The sequence below is a fragment of the Ruditapes philippinarum genome, unplaced genomic scaffold (assembly GCF_026571515.1).
Source record: "Ruditapes philippinarum isolate M1 unplaced genomic scaffold, ASM2657151v2 ctg667_1_1_1_1, whole genome shotgun sequence".
NCBI classification, from domain to species: Eukaryota; Metazoa; Mollusca; class Bivalvia; order Venerida; family Veneridae; genus Ruditapes; species Ruditapes philippinarum.
In genome coordinates this window covers 28363-46201 of record NW_026859933.1, presented here as the reverse complement: position 1 = coordinate 46201, position 17839 = coordinate 28363, and the positions used below count along the sequence as shown (strand labels likewise).

Below are 17839 nucleotides of genomic sequence, written 5' to 3'. Positions count from 1 at the left end.
TGTTTAAAGGTTTTTATATTTTTATCTCTGTTGACCCCTAAAAGGGGCCAATTGAAATGACATGAGCAAATTCAAGTGTGACTGTCACAAGGATGCTACAGACCAAATATGAAGTAAATCTGCCCAGCAGTTTCAGAGAAGACGATTGTTGACGCATGATTGTTGAGGCATGACAACGGAGTATCCCCCTTTGGTACTCATGGCTCACCTGAGCCTTTGGCTCTGGTGAGCTAATAAAACAAGGATGGAATGGACCCAGATAGCCCACCCGACATACATTGTTAGAAAATGTAATACTTTTTCAATGCAGAAGCAGGTCGTTTGGTTATATTAGGACGGGAACGTTTCGGACAATAGCTGACAGATCAATGTAATTTTTGTAAAATGTCACTAGACAATGCCACATGCTAGATATTTAGTCCTGGTCATTAAGAAAACTAGTATTTCTGTTGCAAATGTGATCACAGGGCCACAGACACTTGGGGTGTCTTTAAAATCCAAATTAATGCAGGTTTGTCAATCCCAGCACATTATACATGAAACAAGAGCCGGTTGAACCGGGTGATGCTCCCCGAATAGGTTTTGGAAAAAGGAAGATATACCTCTTGTAGTGTCAGAGTAATGTCACAGACCAAGTTCAAAGTGAAAAAACAACCCAAATTTGCGTGCAACACGTTGTCTAAATATGGTGATCATTTCTGTGAAATACTTGTAAAATCCAACTTCAAATAACAAAGTTATGGGCCTATATGATTTTGCTGCAAGGTCATGCTGTGACCTTAACATTCAAGGTAGCGACCCAAGTGTTGCACGCGACACACCGTCTCAATATGGTGATCATTTCTGTGAAATAGTTGTAAAATCTAACTTCAAATAAGTTATGGGCCGGACACGATTTTGCTGCAAGGTCATGCTGTGACCTTGACCTTCAAGGTAGAGGCATAAATGTGGCGCGCGACACGTCGTCTCAATATGGTGATCATTTCTGTGAAATAGTTGTAAAATCCAACTTCAAATAACGAAGTTATAGGCCCGACATGATTTTGCTGCAAGGACATGCTGTGACCTTGACCTTCAAGGTAGCGACCAAAATGTTGTGTGCGACACGTCTTATCAATATGATGATCATTTCTGTGAAATAGTTGTAAAATCCAACTTCAAATAACAAAGTTATGGACCGGACACGATTTTGCTGCAAGTCATGCTGTGACCTTGACCTTGAAGGTAGCAACCCAAATGTTGTGCACAACACGTCGTCTCAATATAATGATCATTTCTGTGAAATAGTTGTAAAATCCAACTTCAAATAACAAAGTTATGGGCGGGACATGATTTTGCTGCAAGGTTATGCTGTGACCTTGACCTTCAAGGTAACGACCCAAATGTTGCGCGCGACACATCGTCTTAATATGGGGATCATTTCTGTGACATAGTTGTGAAATCTGACTTCAAATAATGAAGTTATGGTCCGGACACGATTTTGCTCAAAGGTCATGCTGTGACCTTGACCTTCAAGGTAACGACCCAAATGTTGCGCGCGACACGTCGTCTCAATATGGTGATCATTTCTGTGAAATAGTTGTAAAATCTGACTTCAAATAACAAAGTTATGGGCCGGACACGTACGTACGTACATATGGACGGAAAGACTGACGGACAACCCGACGACTATATGCTCCCCCGAAATTTTTTCGGGGAGCATTAAAATTCATATTTCAACGTCTATGATAATTAAAATAGACTTCCTCTGACCTACCAACACATCAGGTAGTAACCATTTATATACAGTTTGTGGAGGTTCACTAATGATCATCATCAGAGGACATACATCTGGTCATCACAAAATCCTACCTCTGATGGTGACCTAATAAAAACAATGCAACAACTTTTTTTCTTTTTCACTATCTTTATTTAAATGATAAAATATGTGCAAGACAAATTCACTAGTTTACATGAAATACAACACAGACTGATGATTTAAAATATGAAACATGATACATGTATATCCACACATACCTGTATAACTAAACATTCACTACAAATATAAACCAGTTTGTTTGACATGTAATATATGTACCTTTAATTATGCATGACATGAAACATTTATTCAATACCTATGCATACATGCCACAGTTTCAAAATGACTTTTGATATGAAATAAAATGTGTATACATTTGGTCTTAAAGGGACTCCACTGAGGTTTAAAAGCCTAAAAACAAAATATTTGAATTTCTTACATGAATGAGCTGAGGCACTTTAAAAAGAAATATATGCAAAGATTGTTAAGAAATATACTTTGAAATAAATTGAAAATTGTATTTTTATGCTTTTCTTAACCTGATTTTACACATTTTTCATTTTGTGTCATTTTTTTAATATTTGAATAATTATTCTGGAAAAACGAAGTGCGCAAATGATCTGAAATTTTGCATAGAGATTTGTGGTCTAAACCTACATCAAATGGTACATTTATCTGGAAAAAATATTTTCAGCCCCATCATGTCAAAAAACCTCAGTGGAATGTCAGTCCCTTTAAACATACCAGTCAAATTGTCATATTTTATAATTCAAGACAATTTCTTGAGGTACATTTAAATGATCTGTAACTGTAATATTTTTAATATAATAAATGTGCATTTTCTTTAACAAAGGTACAGACACATGGGGTCATAATATTGGCATTCATATTTAAGTAATGTAAGTACATATTTTTTTCTTTCTATGTATTAATCTGTAGAATTTCAGTGTGTATCAAAATGTAACTTTATAGCTTTGTACAAAGGAAACAAGACCAACAAATGCCTTTAAGTATATTATTGCAGGTACTTGTGTTAGATAAATTACAAATGTTTCATTAACAGTGAAACATTTCACATTTCACATAAACATTTTTCAAAAGTTACAGTTAACTCGATATTCATTACATACTGTGTAAGATTTTTCTTCTTTTATATACAATGATAAAACAAAATCAATTTATACTGGCAACAACTGTACACATTTCTAAAGCTAACAACATGTTTATGCTGAAAGCAACACATCATGCATTGACAATTAAAATGAACTTATTCTATAAGCAGTAATGCTTAACATAAACTTAAAACAGAACATTAAAAACATGATTTTATCTATCCTAATTCTTCCATTGCTCTTCAGTACATTTCACTTAATATCCTCTATGATTACCAGTATAAAGTTGTGAACACAGAAGAGAAAAGTTGGTCCATGTGTTATTGATTTGCCTGTTCACAAGCATCTATCCAGTCACTGTACACATCTATAGGCTCCGATAAATCTACACAAATGTCAAGGTCATGTTCTACTGTACTATTTTTTAAACATATTCTATTCAAAAAATATAACTCTCAGCATAATACATGTTATCATTATACATGTTAAGAATGATCTACTGAAAAAATGTAACTGACTTACAATTAAAGGGTTTTTAATTCCACCTACTAATCTGTCTTTGTTATTGCTCCCCATAGAAGCAACCAAGTTATCTGAACTAACTTGAACATATTGTCAAGTTTCTTATGAAAGAGATAGCCTAGTGATTAAGGTGTCTGCCTCTCAAACCAGAGAACATGGAGCTCTAGTCTTACTGGGTCATGAGCATGTTACCTCGTCTGACATCATTGCTAGATAATTCATTGAAGCAGATTGGACATTGGTTAATAGAAGCTCTAAGCTGTCATCACAATTCAGCTGTTAAAAGTTGATAGTCACTCAAGGATCTTACTATTTTATGAATTTTTTTTCAGTTTTTCCTTAATTGGGACAATAGCTGAAATACTCCATGGTGGTGAGTCTTATTATCTGAACAAGCCAGGAAGAGGATCTCTGTGAAATAATATATAAAACAAACCAAAACCTTTTGAAAAAGTATTGATATTGAAGATTTTCATTGTGGTTACATTAAATGGTTAATACATGTACAATTTTGATAGCCAAATAACTTTCCTATGAGAATTTGTTGATACTGACATTGTCGTTTAAGACAAATATAGTTTAAAGAATACATACATATACATATGTATGCTGGGCTGAAAAGATCACCTTGAAAATATCGATTTTGTGAACTAAAAGACGAAAGATCATAATATGGGTTTGTGATTTTAAAAACACAATGAGCAATTTAAGTGAAATCATCCCTTGATCAAATAAGACAAGTGATCAAAATACAGTAAGACTAGAGACATCATACAAGATGACTAGTTATTCTTATTGTAAAGGATACAATTAATTGTTGTCTGGTAATCCTCCATGCATACCCCACATGATATATTACCTGTGTTCCGCTGCCGATCTCTGAAATTAACAATAAATAAAGTAATTAACAATACATGCACTTTAAAGGTATAGCAGTCTCTCACAACATATCACCATCATATCATTGTTAATAAGCATGTTGTCTTTAACAAAATGATCATACAGAATAAATCTTAAATATAAACTAGAGCACTGCAAAAGTCTGATAAGATACTGTACACCTGAATGCAAATTTGTTTGAAGAATCACATTTGTTAAATTATGATTACTACTCAATTTAGATAAAACATGTTCAGAACAAATTAAATACATTGTAAAAGGGTCTCTCCCTTTATTATTAAAACATATGTAAAGATACCTTGTGTTTTTGTGAATAGGGCCCTAAAAATGTGTGAAAAAACATGCACACAAAAAACACAGAATGGTCATTTTTAGGTATAAATTTTAATATAAGATAAGGTGCAGCCTCATAAGTAGAATACCATGCAAAATACTAAAGCTCAGAGCCGTATGGTTTTCTTTCTATTTTTTATACATGTACAAATAAAGAATGTGCAGGGCTCATCACGATTGAGTCAGCACACATTTTTTGCATTGTAACCCCATTTTTTACCAAAAATGTATTATGTCACTAGCAATTTTGCACCGTAATGCTGTGTGGAGGGTTGTAAACACCTATTTTCCGTTTGTTAACTTTGAAAGAAACCACTAGAATTGATAAAATCCATGTCAGATTACAGGCAATGATTAAGAAATTTTGTAAGACAATATGGTCATTTCGATTAAACAGTAAACAATAAAAAAACGAATCCGTTTAAACGTGTAATCGTGGGGGCCTTAGTTCTCATTAAAGTTTGTTAAGATAGAAAAGTAAATTGTTAAAAAAAATCAAGTACTTACAATTTAACTTCACAAGATCTTTCGTGGTTACAAAATGGACAATTGAAATAAACGTCAAGTTTTTCAATATTCTTCCTCTTTGGTGGAGGCTTCCTTTTTGACTTCCTTCGACCCATGACAAACTAAAACTGCTGAAAATACAAGTATGTAAATTTATTCATTCATTATATTTAAACTACAATTACATTTGTACTTTGTTGTCTTCTTGAATGCAAAGAGTTTCATTTTAAGTTCAAATTAAATTGGAGACTGTGTCTGGGGTTTTGTTGTTTTTATTACGGTTGTCACAAATCTAGTAGTTTGCCTTTGAACATTTTCAATTTTATCAATATCCATCGGATGGTATGGATATTGACTACACTAGAGCAATATTCTCAAGTTGGTCTGGATATGCTGCTGCTTTAGTACAAAGTTTGCTGGAATGGATGTTACATCTTAAGAAGCCTAAGCTCTGACTGGCTTTACTAGAGGTAAACAGCTCAATGTTGAGCTATTTCTACACCCAAGTAGGTTGCCTGGTCAACAACAGACAGAGGTGGATTGTGAAGTTTATAAATAGCTTTTATTGGTTTTACTATTTCTACATGATATGACATTTACTAATGTTCAAAGACTTCTATCATTTCTGCTCCCATAATGATAAACTGTCTAGATTTTCCTGTTTCAAAAGACTTTACAAATCTGTGAATAACACAGTCATCTGCTAAAAGGCGAACATTTGCAATAAAGCCAATATTGACCTTTCCAAAAAGCTAGCTAAACACAGTTTTCTGGTATGTGATGGATTTAGCTCTGGGGAATTACACCAAATGAAGTACATAACACTATTACATGATATTTTTATTTTTTATATCATTATTTTGGTGTTAAAGGTGAACAAACTTGATGTGTTTGAAAATTATGAATGTTCCTTTAAATATCATTGTATGATTAATTCCATTCAAAAATTAAAGTAAATACACAAGTTTATGCTGAAAATATATCTTATTTATTATGGAAGATGCCACTACGACTGTTTTCATTATCAACAATTTTTTTTTTAAATTTGCAATAGATATTATTAATTATTTTCTTACAAAATAATAAATGTTTTAATTAACTTTACTTAAAAAAAAAAAAAAAAGACCGAAAACAATGAGATTGTTATTACACTCCATTAGGTGAATTGAGCTATGTACAGAAAATACAGAAAAACGGCGTTTAGCTAGGTTTTCGCATTTGTTCATAGATGTAGGTAGGTCTGACATCTGGCATACATCAGAGATCATAGGAGCCATGGCTGATGCTGCCCCATTTGTGACTTACTGACTGCAGTTCCCCACGGCGATAGGGCGTTTACCACAACTTTTCCGCGCAACGTCAAAATATCATACTTCTGACCGAGACACCGTATATTTCTGGACAAAATATTAATAGCGGGATAACCCAATTGCAGGTAATAGCTTACAAAATATCTTATATAATTGTTGAAAAAAGGCCTATTGAGCACCGTACAACACTGAATTCAAACACCGCATTTTTTTCCGTTTGACCGATAAATACTGGAACCGTTTTCATTTGCAACATACTTTATAAGTAACTGTTAATTTGCCTGCTGTTATGTTATGTTGCTGTTATCATATGTTATTTTATAGAAAACTTCTGAAGGTCTGGTCTATGTAAATTATACCAGTTAGACGGTTTGCGAGCAGGCAGGCCCTTCGGGCCAGCTTTTGTCATAAAAGGCTAGTTTTAACAACAGTCTGCTGTGGTGTACAACATGTCTACATTGACATTAACGGAAGATAGATAGAACATCAAACTCAAAGGGTTTCTAAAATCCATGATGGCATCCAATCGCGGCATCCTATCTCTGGATACTGCCAACCCCTCTTACGAGTGTTAAAAGCAGGAATTTAGTGCACGTCGGATTGTTAGTAAAAGGTGAAGAGAAAAGCTAAAAAGAAAAGTCCAAACATTGACATGCTTGGAAGGTGAGACTGAAAATGTATTCTAGTCATGGTTAAAATGTTAATAGTGAAACAAGATGATAAGAGATAAAATAGTTTAAAAACACTGGGAGTAAGACTAGTACTGCAAACCCACCACTGCCTGTTTGAACTGACTCAGGTTGGGCAGGGTGGCAATGTTACTAGGAAGTTTATTCCATAGTATAATGCTATGAGGGAAGAAAGAGTACTTATGGTAGTCGGAGGATACCTGTATTTGACGTAGGGATAAGGGATGCATATGTCTGGTTAATCTATGTGGGGTTTGAACATAAGTTGGGAGATTAATTGCAACTAGGTTATGGTATATCTTATAAAACATTATCAGTCTACAGTCCAGTCTGCGATGTTCAAGGGATCGCCAGCCCAGTTCTTCCTGCATGGCTGTGACACTAGAGTGAGGGGAGTAATCCCTTTTAACCCATCTTATTGCACGTCTCTGGATCATCTCAACTTTGTCAATATTGGTTTTAGTATAAGGAGACCAAATAGATGAGGCATATTCAACCTGTGGGCGGACCAGGGACTTGTATGCTAGTTCTTTTACTTTCTCATTTTTAGTGATGACATTTCTTTTAATAAAGCCAAGGGATCTGTTTGCATTGGAAGTTATTCGAGATATATGTGTATTAAATTTAAGGTCAGCAGATAGATCTAGTCCGAGATATTTAGCATTTGTATCAGACTCTAGGATTTGGCCATGGAGCATATATTTGTGTTTAATTATGGTCTTATTTTTGGTGATATGGATGACTTGGCATTTTGAAGGGTTAAACTCCATGTCCCACTGCTTCTCCCACAGAACCATATTGTCTAGATCATGTTGGAGAGTTGGGGGGTCTGAGGAGGAATTGATGGTTAGGTATACAGCAGTGTCGTCTGCAAATAATCTGACTTGGGATTTGAGGACAGAAGATGGTAACTTGTTGATATATAGAAGGAAACAGAGGGGCCCTAGGACCGAGCCTTGGGGCACTCCAGAGGTAACTGGGACTTCAGATGAGCAGTCACTATCCACAACTACTGTCTGTCTACGGCCAATAAGGAATGACTGTATCCAGTTTAGAATTTGAGGACAAACACCATGTTCTTGCAGGGTATCTAAGAGTTTAAGATGGTTTACTTTATCGAAAGCTTTGGAGAAGTCAAGAAGTATGAGATCTGTTTGTTTGCCATTTGAAAGGTTGTTCACAAAGTAATCAGTAAGTTCAATGAGTTGTGTCTCACATGATCGTCTTTCTCTGAATCCATGCTGAAGATCAAAGAGTATGTTGTGGGTGGTAAAGTGAGAGGATAGTTGAGAGGCAACTATATGTTCGAGTGTTTTACAGAGGATGCATGTAAGGGAAATTGGGCGATAGTTTGCTGGATCACTTGTATCACCTTTTTTGTAATCAGGGCATACGTTTGCACGGGTCCAGTCATTGGGAATATTACCGGTGGTCAGGGATTTTTGGAAAAGAACTGCAACGATGTCAGCAATCTCTTCTCTCAGCTCCTTCAGGACAATTGGTCTAATGTTGTCAGGGCCGGCAGCTTTGTTGGCATTGAGGTTGGCGAGGAGCTTTAGTACACCTGCCCTACCGATGATGATGTCATTCATTTGTGGGTACTGACAATACTTTCTGATTGTTATCACAGATTATAGTTTTCTCTCCATGTAATACAAAGCTACATGACCGTAGTTAGTACGGCAAAAAAACTTAGTATACCGTTGTAGTTTTCTCCAATTTGTTTGTCATCATCATCTGACCAGTTCGCGAATATGTGTGACATTAATGATACTTATCAAGTAAACAACAGCAAAAACAGCAAACCAATAATTAATACTTTTTAATTTAAAATGTTTATTAATCTACGAAGAATTAATTACAATATACTTACGTTTACGGTAAAATTTAAACAAAATATGCGAAAAAAGAAATTCAGCGCTTTCTGTTTGGTTCACTTTGATTAGCTTCTAACAAAGACTAAAATAACAATGTTCCAGGTTAAAATAGCAAGGGAATTTAGGCGAACATGGAATAATCATTATTTAGATCAGTGTTTTTGTATTATTCACATAAATTTAATAAGGCCTAAGACTTTTATCCTAACTTGTTGTATACTCAATTACTATACCGACTTGTAAAGTTCGATGTGTAATGGTACTGAGTACTGTAGATTTGTAAAGGCATAAATCAAGCGGATTCAATATGGCTGCGCCCATGGTGGTAACACAATTTTAAGTAACATGCACGTTTAAAACTTATAATGTCACATTCTGCGTCTATATTTACTTCATTTTTTAAATTTTATCATTGTGCTTGTAAACAAGTAACAAAAAATTGTTGCCATCATCGAATTTCAGTTTTTTAAATGTTGCAAGTATTCGGACGTTACAAATTTCGGATGGATATAACGGGTTATACAACAAATTAGACTTTAAACTTAATATGGATGCAGCCAAAGCCAATGAACGGTGAAGTCGGTTAAAAAATTGTTTACTTTACATTAAATGTTTAAATGTGTCATTCGGTATTTCACGCCTCACTGCTTCCATTTTCTCTCGGAACACCTCAAAGGTGTCATATGGTATTTCATGCACCACTTCGGTTTTCACTCGATGATTATTATTAATCCAAAAAGTTGCGATTGTTACGTTATTGGAATACCTCACCTTTTATCATTGAGTTACAATGAAAATGGCGGCGCCCAACTAGAACTGACACTGAAAATTTCCTTGATAGGTATTGAATTTTATATATTTTTTAATTGATTTTTATTTGATTTCCTTTTAAATATACACCTGTAGTCTATAGCCGGGCAAGCCAAAGCCCGGGCCCGCTTCGCGGTCCCGGCCTTTGACTTCCCCGTAATATGAAATTAGGCAAAGCCTATGAACGGGGAAGTCGTTAAAAATATCCTTTCATTCTTACTGTTTAAAGGTGTCATTCGGTATTACATGCACCGCTTCCGTTTTCACTCGGAACACTCGGCGATTATTATTAATCCGAAAAGTTGAGTATTGTTCCGTTAGCGGAATACCCCGCCTATTATCATTGAGTTACATTGTAAATGGCGGCGCCCGACTAGAACTGACACTGAAAATTTCATTGATAGGCATAGAATTTTATATATTTTTTAATTGTTCTTTTATTTTGATTTTCTTTTAAATATACACGTGTAAGCTATAGCCGGGCAAGCCAAAGCCCGGGCCCGCGAATGACTTCCCCATATTAATTTTTTTGCATGTCTTCCTGTTTCCCAGCAAACACCCGACGTTGACACAACGTTGGATCAACGTTGAAACATGGTCACGACGTCGGCGACCTTCACACAACGTTTAACCGACGTTGAATCCCCGACGTCTAACAGACGTTTCATTTTGACGTCGATTCGACGTCGGGTTTTGGTCGGTAATCTGACAATAGTCTATTATAGGTGATTTAATTTATAAAACCAATATATATTTAAATAAAAGCATAAACAGCGACCATTTTAAGTTTGTTTTGAAAGGGAAAATTATATATATTTTATCTCCATCAAAACAACAACAGTGTCATGTGGGTGGCTAACGTACGATATTCGATAGGTGGCGCTCGGTAAACGGAAAGTCGCAGATCAGTATAAACTATATATATTTGCTCTATTTTCGTTTTAATAATATCTTATCTCCACGAATTAGTCTCAGAAGTGTTTATATAATTAACAATGAAGTTGTTATCATTTTGTGGGCTTCATTTTATAGTGGTTAATAATTCAGTAAATTCAAATTGGCGAATTATCGGATTTGAAATTCAACTGTATTGGCGGACAAAAACGACGGGTTGACAGACAAAGTTGTATATTCCAAACAAAAGGAAAAAGGTAGGCAAATGTTATACATGTATATTGTTTTAATGCTAATTTACCGCATGTTTGCATGGATTCGACGGTTATTTAATCATTGTAATCTTTGACTGGTAAAACATAATGTCACACGATTTCGCGAGATAAATATTTTCGTTTCCTCGTAAGACCTTTTTATTACAGTCAACTATCGTTATCTCGACATCGCTTTTCTCGATATTTCGTTATCTCGACAAAATTTTGAAAGTCCCGATTTTCTTCCTTCTTTATCTGTATTGGAAACATTTGTTTATCTCGATATTTTTATTTCGATATTTTCAGTATCTCGATGTAAAATTTCAGCCCCAACAATTATTTTCACACTATTATCCTTTGTTTATCTCGACTAATAGTTTTCTTTCATCTGTTCCCTTCAGACGTGTGAAAAACACAAACTAGACGATAATTGCTCAATAGCGCGTGTCATAATGATGATTATGTTTGTAACAAGTTTATCTGTTTTTTTTTATAAAAGTTATTTAGCGTGTTGATTGACTTATGTCCAAAATGAGTGAATGTTACGTTCTTTATAAATATTCGAACTCTGTATCAATTCATTATGACTTTAAATGTAAATGAAATAGTGAAAGTATAGAAACGCTATCGTTGCAATATAGTTTCACAACATCACCACTAAATCAATCAGCAGTCGAACAATCTCGAGAAAGACCCGATAAATACCCGGGAGGATATCCGGATCAACCACCCTGAAAACAATGTTTGCACTACATTGGTGTATGACTGAGTAAAACCTCACTGTGTGTTTTTATCACAGACACCCGTATTTCCGCTGGTAAACATCCGCTAATGTTACTTTGTTAATTATTGACTATGCATATGAAAACAAGACATGGGGATATCATAGTTTATTTGACATAAGGTATGCACATGTCTTTTGTAAAAATCAGTTTCTGCCTTATTCAAACCCTAATCAGGGCCTTTTTACCTTCTATAACAGGGGCCGGTATAGGGCTGCTTCCCCAAAGAAAATTTCTTTAAAATCATGCAGTTTTCCCCAAAAATTGAATTTACATCAAGTTTTTTCTTCCCCTTTTGCAAATATACCGTGTAATTTTTCCCCAAAATTAAGGGCTGGGCTGCTTCCCCAACCTGTGAAAAAAAGCCCTGCTAATATGTTTATCTCGACATTTCGTTATCTCGATATTTTTTGGACGGTCCCGATGACTTCGAGATAACGAGAGTCGACTGTATTTAATTGCTACAGAACAATCTGTATCATCGGATCATTTTTCCCACACTATATCGCCATTGCCAAATAACGCACACTCAATGGAAGGAAATATACTAGTTATTGAAATCAATAAAAGTTAAATGCAGTTCATTCAAATACTGGCTGATAAAATTTCCTCTTATTTCTTATCAACATGAATTTCCCTGAGGGGCCAGTCGTTCACATGTATCAGATAACTGTAGGGTCTCAGCACAGTTTGATATTGATATCTGTGTAGTTGCTAAACTACTGGTTGTAAATTGAAGTACTTTATTGTACCCATACTGTAAGCATACTATGTGTTTCTTATATAATTTATGATACTGATTCATGGCATTTGATACATGTATATAAATGATACTACTTTGGTAAGACATATCTGAAAGCACATTGTTTTTGACTACTTATCTTTTCATTAATGTAATCAGACAACATATATTATCAATATTCAGAAAACACATTATCATGGTTATAAATCAATAAAAGTAATAGTTTGTTAATTAGCCTGCTTATCAAACATAGTGAAACAAGTTGTATGCTCATCATAAAACGTTTTTACCCTAAGCCAGTCTGTCCTTTATACACTTAGGAGGTCGGATCATGCTGGGCAGATATGATATCTATAAAAATTACAGTAACTTGTGAATTTCTTTGATGTTGTATGAGCATTTGTGTAAATAATATTGAATATAAAAAATAACATTTTTTTAATATTAATATTTGCGGAAGTAGACTTAATTCAATATTTGTAATGCCAGTTTTTCATGCCCGTTTGAGTTAAGATCACGAATTTATGTAATATAAATACGTGCTAAGATTAATGTTCCACGTTTTTCTTTTATTTTGTTAAACATCACTGTATGTTTGGTCTGGTGAATATTTATCAGATCTTTGATTCTATAATTAAAAAATATTGCAACAGTGCCAGTTTTGAAATAAAAAAATGTTTCGTATTTTTCTATTTCTTATTACTTAAAAACAGTTCTGACACATTTTATTACCTAATCAGTGCATATATATATCTAGACAGTGAAATGACAAAGCGTGCAAAATATTTCTTTTCAGGCGTTAAGTAAAATAGAAGTAAATAGTAATTGGATTTCGCCTATTGTATTAGACAAACATATCCTTCCATCACATGGTTAAATTCTATTACCATTAAATTTTGTCTTTCAGTAAATATCAGAGATTGTGAAAATTATGATAATTCAACATCTGTCAAAAGTTCAGAGGAGGAAGATGAAAATATTAAGAGGAAAAGAAAAATGGAAACCTACCAAGATTTTGCGACAGGTATATTTCAAAATATTATAGGAAATACTGTGATCTTATTCCACTTGATTTTATAATGAAATTAACGAAGTCATTTTTATCAAATAGATATATAGGTACACGAAACTGCATGGTTAAAACTAAATAAAAAAATAAGCCTCGTTTTGTATAAGTAGTTGGAGAGTTTTGTAAGAATTTCATTTAATTGTAATGTAAAAAGTGATTCATTTCTTGCTATTGTAACTGATTATTTGATTTTTTTTAGCTCACCTGTCACAAAGTGACAGGGTGAGCTTTTGTGATCGCTTTTCGTCCGGCCTCCGTCCGTCCGTAAACTTTTACTTTAAATGACATCTCCTCATAAACCACTAAGCCAATTTCATCCAAACTTCACAGGAATGTTCCTTTGGTGGTCACCTTTAAAAATTGTTCAAAGAATTTAATTCCATGCAGAACTCTGGTTGCCATGGCAACCGAAAGAAAAAACTTTAAATATCTTCTTTTAAAAAACCGTAAGAGCTAGAGCTTAGATATTTGGCATGAAACATCTTCTAGTGAGTGTCTACCAAGTTTGTTCAAATAAAAGCCCTGGGGTCAAAATTGGCCCCGCCCCGGGGGGTCATTGATTTTCCCTATATACATATAGTAAAAACTTAAAAAATCTTCTTTTAAAGAACCAAAAGAGCTACAGCTAAGATATTTAGCATGAAACATGTTCTAATGGGTGTCTACCAAGTTTGTTCAAATAAAAGCCCTGGGGTCAAAATTGGCCCCGCCCCAGGGGGGTCATTGATTTTCCCTATATGCATATAGTAAAAACTTAAAAAATCTTCTTTTAAAGAACCAAAAGAGCTAGAGCTAAGATTTTTAGCATGAAACATGTTCTAATAAGTGTCTACCAAGTTTGTTCAAATAAAAGCCCTGGGGTTAAAATTGGCCCCGCCCCGGGGGGTCATTGATTTTCCCTATATGCATATAGTAAAATCTTAAGAAATCTTCTTTTATTGAACCCAAAGAGCTAGAGCTAAGATATTTAGCATGAAACATGTTCTAATGGGTGTCTACCAAGTTTGTTCAAATAAAAGCCCTGGGGTCAAAATTGGCCCCGCCCCAGGGGGTCATTGATTTTCCCTATATGCATATAGTAAAAACTTAAAAATCTTCTTTTAAAGAACTCAAAGAGCTATGGCTAAGATATTGAGCATCAAACATGTTCTAATAGGTGTATACCAAGTTTGTTCAAATAAAAGCCCTGGGGTCAAAATTGGCCCCGCCCCGGGGGGTCATTGATTTTCCCTATATACATATAGTAAAAACTTAAAAATCTTCTTTTAAAGAACCAAAAGAGCTACAGCTAAGATATTTAGCATGAAACATATTCTAATAAGTGTCTACCAAGTTTGTTCAAATAAAAGCCCTGGGGTCAAAATTGGCCCCGCCCCGGGGGATCATTGATTTTCCCTATATGCATATACTAAACTTAAAAAATCTTCTTTTAAAGAACTCAAAGAGCTATGACTAAGATATTTAGCATCAAACATGTTCTAATAGGTGTCTACCAAGTTTGTTCAAATAAAAGCCCTGGGGTCAAAATTGGCACAGCCCCGGGGGTCATTGATTTTCCTTATATGTGTATAGCAAAAACTTAAAAAATCTTCTTTGAAAAAACCCAAATAGCTAGAGTTAAGATATTAAGCATGAAACATCTTTTAGTGAGTGTCTACAAAGTTTGTTCAAATAAAAGACCTGGGGTCAAAATTGGCCCCGCCCCGGGGGTCATTGATTTTCTTTATATGTGTATAGCAAAAACTTAAAAATCTTCTTTGAAAAAACGCAAATAGCTAGAGTTTAGATATTAAGCATGAAACATCTTCTAGTAAGTGTCTACAAAGTTTGTTCAAATAAAAGCCCTGGGGTCAAAACTGGTCCGGCCCCAGGGGTGTCATTGTTTTTAACTATATGTGTATAGTAAAAACTTAAAAAAAAATCTTCTTTCAAAAAGCCCAATGAGCTAGAGCTTAGATGTTTAGCATGAAACATCTTCTTATGGGTGTCTACCGAGTTTGTGCAAATAAAAGCCCTTGGGTTAAATTGGCCCTGCAACGTTGGGGGGGGGGTTGGGGGCTTATATACAGGTGAGCGACCTCAGGGCCATCATGGCCCTCTTGTTTAATTTCAGATAGTTTGATGAGATGTCTATATAAATATTCAGATTATGATATGCTTAAAGTATGCTCCAGATCGCCATAGTGGAGGAGGACTTAAGAAGAATGCTAATAAAGATAAATGAATTTTGCTATTTATAGTAATATCAAAATATTCGGAATGTTGTTTCATTTAATATTCAGTTCTAGATAGATTCAGTTATAAAATACAAAGACAAATATACAATCAGTGAGATGGATCGGGAATAAGCCTTGGTGATATAAGAAAAAACACATGCATGGATGTTTACCTATATAAAATGTTAGTGTTAATTTTAATGAAGGATTTTGTTTATCTAAAACATGCTTAATTAATACATGAAGTGTTATTATAATTATATTATACATACTGTCAAGTTTAATAGTTTCAAAAAATGTTATGTAAATTTTGCATTTGTTATACATGTAGTACCACGTTTATTGTTTTGTACATGTGATTCTGTGTTGAAAATAAATTGATGAAATTATAAGAATACTTATTTGTTTACCCTATTAAAGAGCCTTAAATTGAAAAAATCATATTCCAAAAAAGTTTTGAATGAGGTTAAATCATGGTCAGAAAATTTGGTCAGAAAAGGTTGGATTATGGTCAAATAATGGTCAGAAAAGGTTGGATTATGGTCAGAAAAGGTTGGATTATGACCAAAAAATGGTCAGAAAAGGTTGGATTATGGTCAGATAATGGTCAGAAAAGGTTGGATTATGGTCAAATAATGGTCAGAAAAGGTTGGATAAAGGTCATTTTATGACGTTGTATAGATGTTGGTTTCCGACGTCTAAAAAACTTTAAAATGCAACCTTCTGCCAACGTTTACCCAACGTCAGGGTCTAACGTCAGTACAACGTTGGTACAACGTCTTTTGTTTGCTGGGTTTTACGTGCCCCAGCTGATCTGTGTAAAAAAATAAATTTTATGATTTTAGGCTTTTGAACCTCAGTGGAGTTCCTTCAACAATTAATATAAAAAAGGCAAAGCCTCAAAATGAGCTCGATTTTCTTTTACCATAAAATAGTATAAAATAATCGTTCATTTTTATTTTACATTTTCTGTTTTAAAATTGTCATTCAGTATTTTATACATTGCTTCCGTTTATTCTGGTTCCCTGTCCTATTATGAATCCCATATAAGTGCTCAGGACACCAGTCTATTCTTCCATTTTCAATCAGAATTCCTCGGCTTTTATTGTTATCTTGTAATTCGAAACGTTGTGATGTGTCAATTTGGTACTTCAACCATCACTATCTAGCAGGTACTCGCGTTACCGTAAAGCCCACTTTGCGAGCAGGCCCTTTGGGCCAGCTCTACGTGCTCGCTATTATTATGCTGTTAAGTTGCAATTGTTCCCAAAGTCCCATTTTTAGCTCGACTTTTTTTTTTGAAAAAAAAATAGAGGTATTGCTACAGTCAGGTCGGCGTTGCCGTTGCCGTTGCCGTTGCCGTTGCCGTCCGAAAACTTGTACCTGGATCATAACTTTTTTATTTCTTTGTGTATTGTCTTCATACTTGGCCACAACAACCCTTGGGACAAGACCTTTCAGTAGACCACACTAACCTTGACCTTCATCCATAAATGACCTTGACCTTCAAGGTTAAAAGTCCAATTTTTGCTTGTTCATGCTGTTATTGGCTGTAACTTTGTTTTTTTTGAATGGATTGTCTTCAAACTTGAACATAATAATCTTAAGGATATCCTTAAAAATAACCAGCCAGACCTTGACCTTCACTCATAAAAGACCTTGACTTTGAAGGTCAAATTATTGAAATTTTCATTTTTTTGGCTTTTATTGGCTGTAAGTTTGTTATTTTTTGAATGGATTGTCCTGAAACTTGAACATAATAATCTTCAAAGATTACTGTTAAAGATATACCGGAAGACCTTGACCTTCACACATTAATGACATTGTCTTTGAAGGTCAAATTATTGAAATTTTCATTGTTTTGGCGGTCACTGACTGTAACTTTGCTATTATTGAAGGGATCAACTTCATATTATTAGAGAACATTCTTAAGGACCAGACCTTGTTGTTTATCAAACCCAACTTTGCTTGGGCTCTTAAATGACCTTGACCTTGAAGGTTAAATTACTGAATTTTCTCAGATT

The 17839-nt window shown here is 34.6% G+C and overlaps 2 protein-coding genes and 1 long non-coding RNA gene across 5 annotated transcripts in view; 2 read left to right on the top strand and 1 right to left on the bottom strand.

The window, feature by feature from the left end:
* Positions 1-1886: 1886 nt before the first annotated feature.
* On the bottom strand, positions 1887-9175 carry LOC132758313 (transcription elongation factor 1 homolog). Of its 2 annotated transcripts, none has more exons than XM_060749888.1 (4): positions 9045-9175; positions 5173-5303; positions 4241-4311; positions 1887-3295 (listed from the first exon to the last, which is right to left on the bottom strand). In XM_060749888.1, exons 2-4 carry the CDS (start codon positions 5286-5288, stop codon positions 3231-3233), a joined length of 252 nt encoding a protein of 83 aa, XP_060605871.1. In that variant the 5' UTR covers positions 5289-5303; positions 9045-9175; the 3' UTR covers positions 1887-3230. The 2 variants fall into 2 exon arrangements, with proteins under 2 accessions (XP_060605871.1, XP_060605872.1); XM_060749889.1 differs by having other exon boundaries at positions 5173-5300; positions 9045-9150.
* Positions 9176-9330: 155 nt separating this feature from the next.
* Positions 9331-17839, top strand: part of LOC132758312 (DNA repair endonuclease XPF-like) — a gene marked incomplete at its 3' end in the record, with an annotated part of 36109 nt that continues 27600 nt past the window's right edge. Inside the window, 1 exon segment of one of the 2 annotated variants that reach the window (XM_060749886.1) lies at positions 9331-9373. 2 annotated transcript variants of the gene reach the window in all.
* Positions 10414-17092, top strand: LOC132758311 (uncharacterized). The gene is made up of 3 exons (XR_009629561.1): positions 10414-11009; positions 13438-13554; positions 15713-17092. It is a non-coding gene; the product is annotated as an uncharacterized LOC132758311 (long non-coding RNA).

Coding starts and splice junctions, on each gene's coding strand:
- LOC132758313 (XM_060749888.1), bottom strand. CDS start 5,288: ATGGGTCGAAGGAAGTCAAAAAGGAAGCCTCCACCAAAGAGGAAGAAT. Junction 4,312..5,172: donor AGATCTTGTGAAGTTAAATT/GTAAGTACTTGA, acceptor TGTTAATTTCAG/AGATCGGCAGCGGAACACAG. Junction 3,296..4,240: donor TTACCAGACAACAATTAATT/GTATCCTTTACA, acceptor ACATTTGTGTAG/ATTTATCGGAGCCTATAGAT.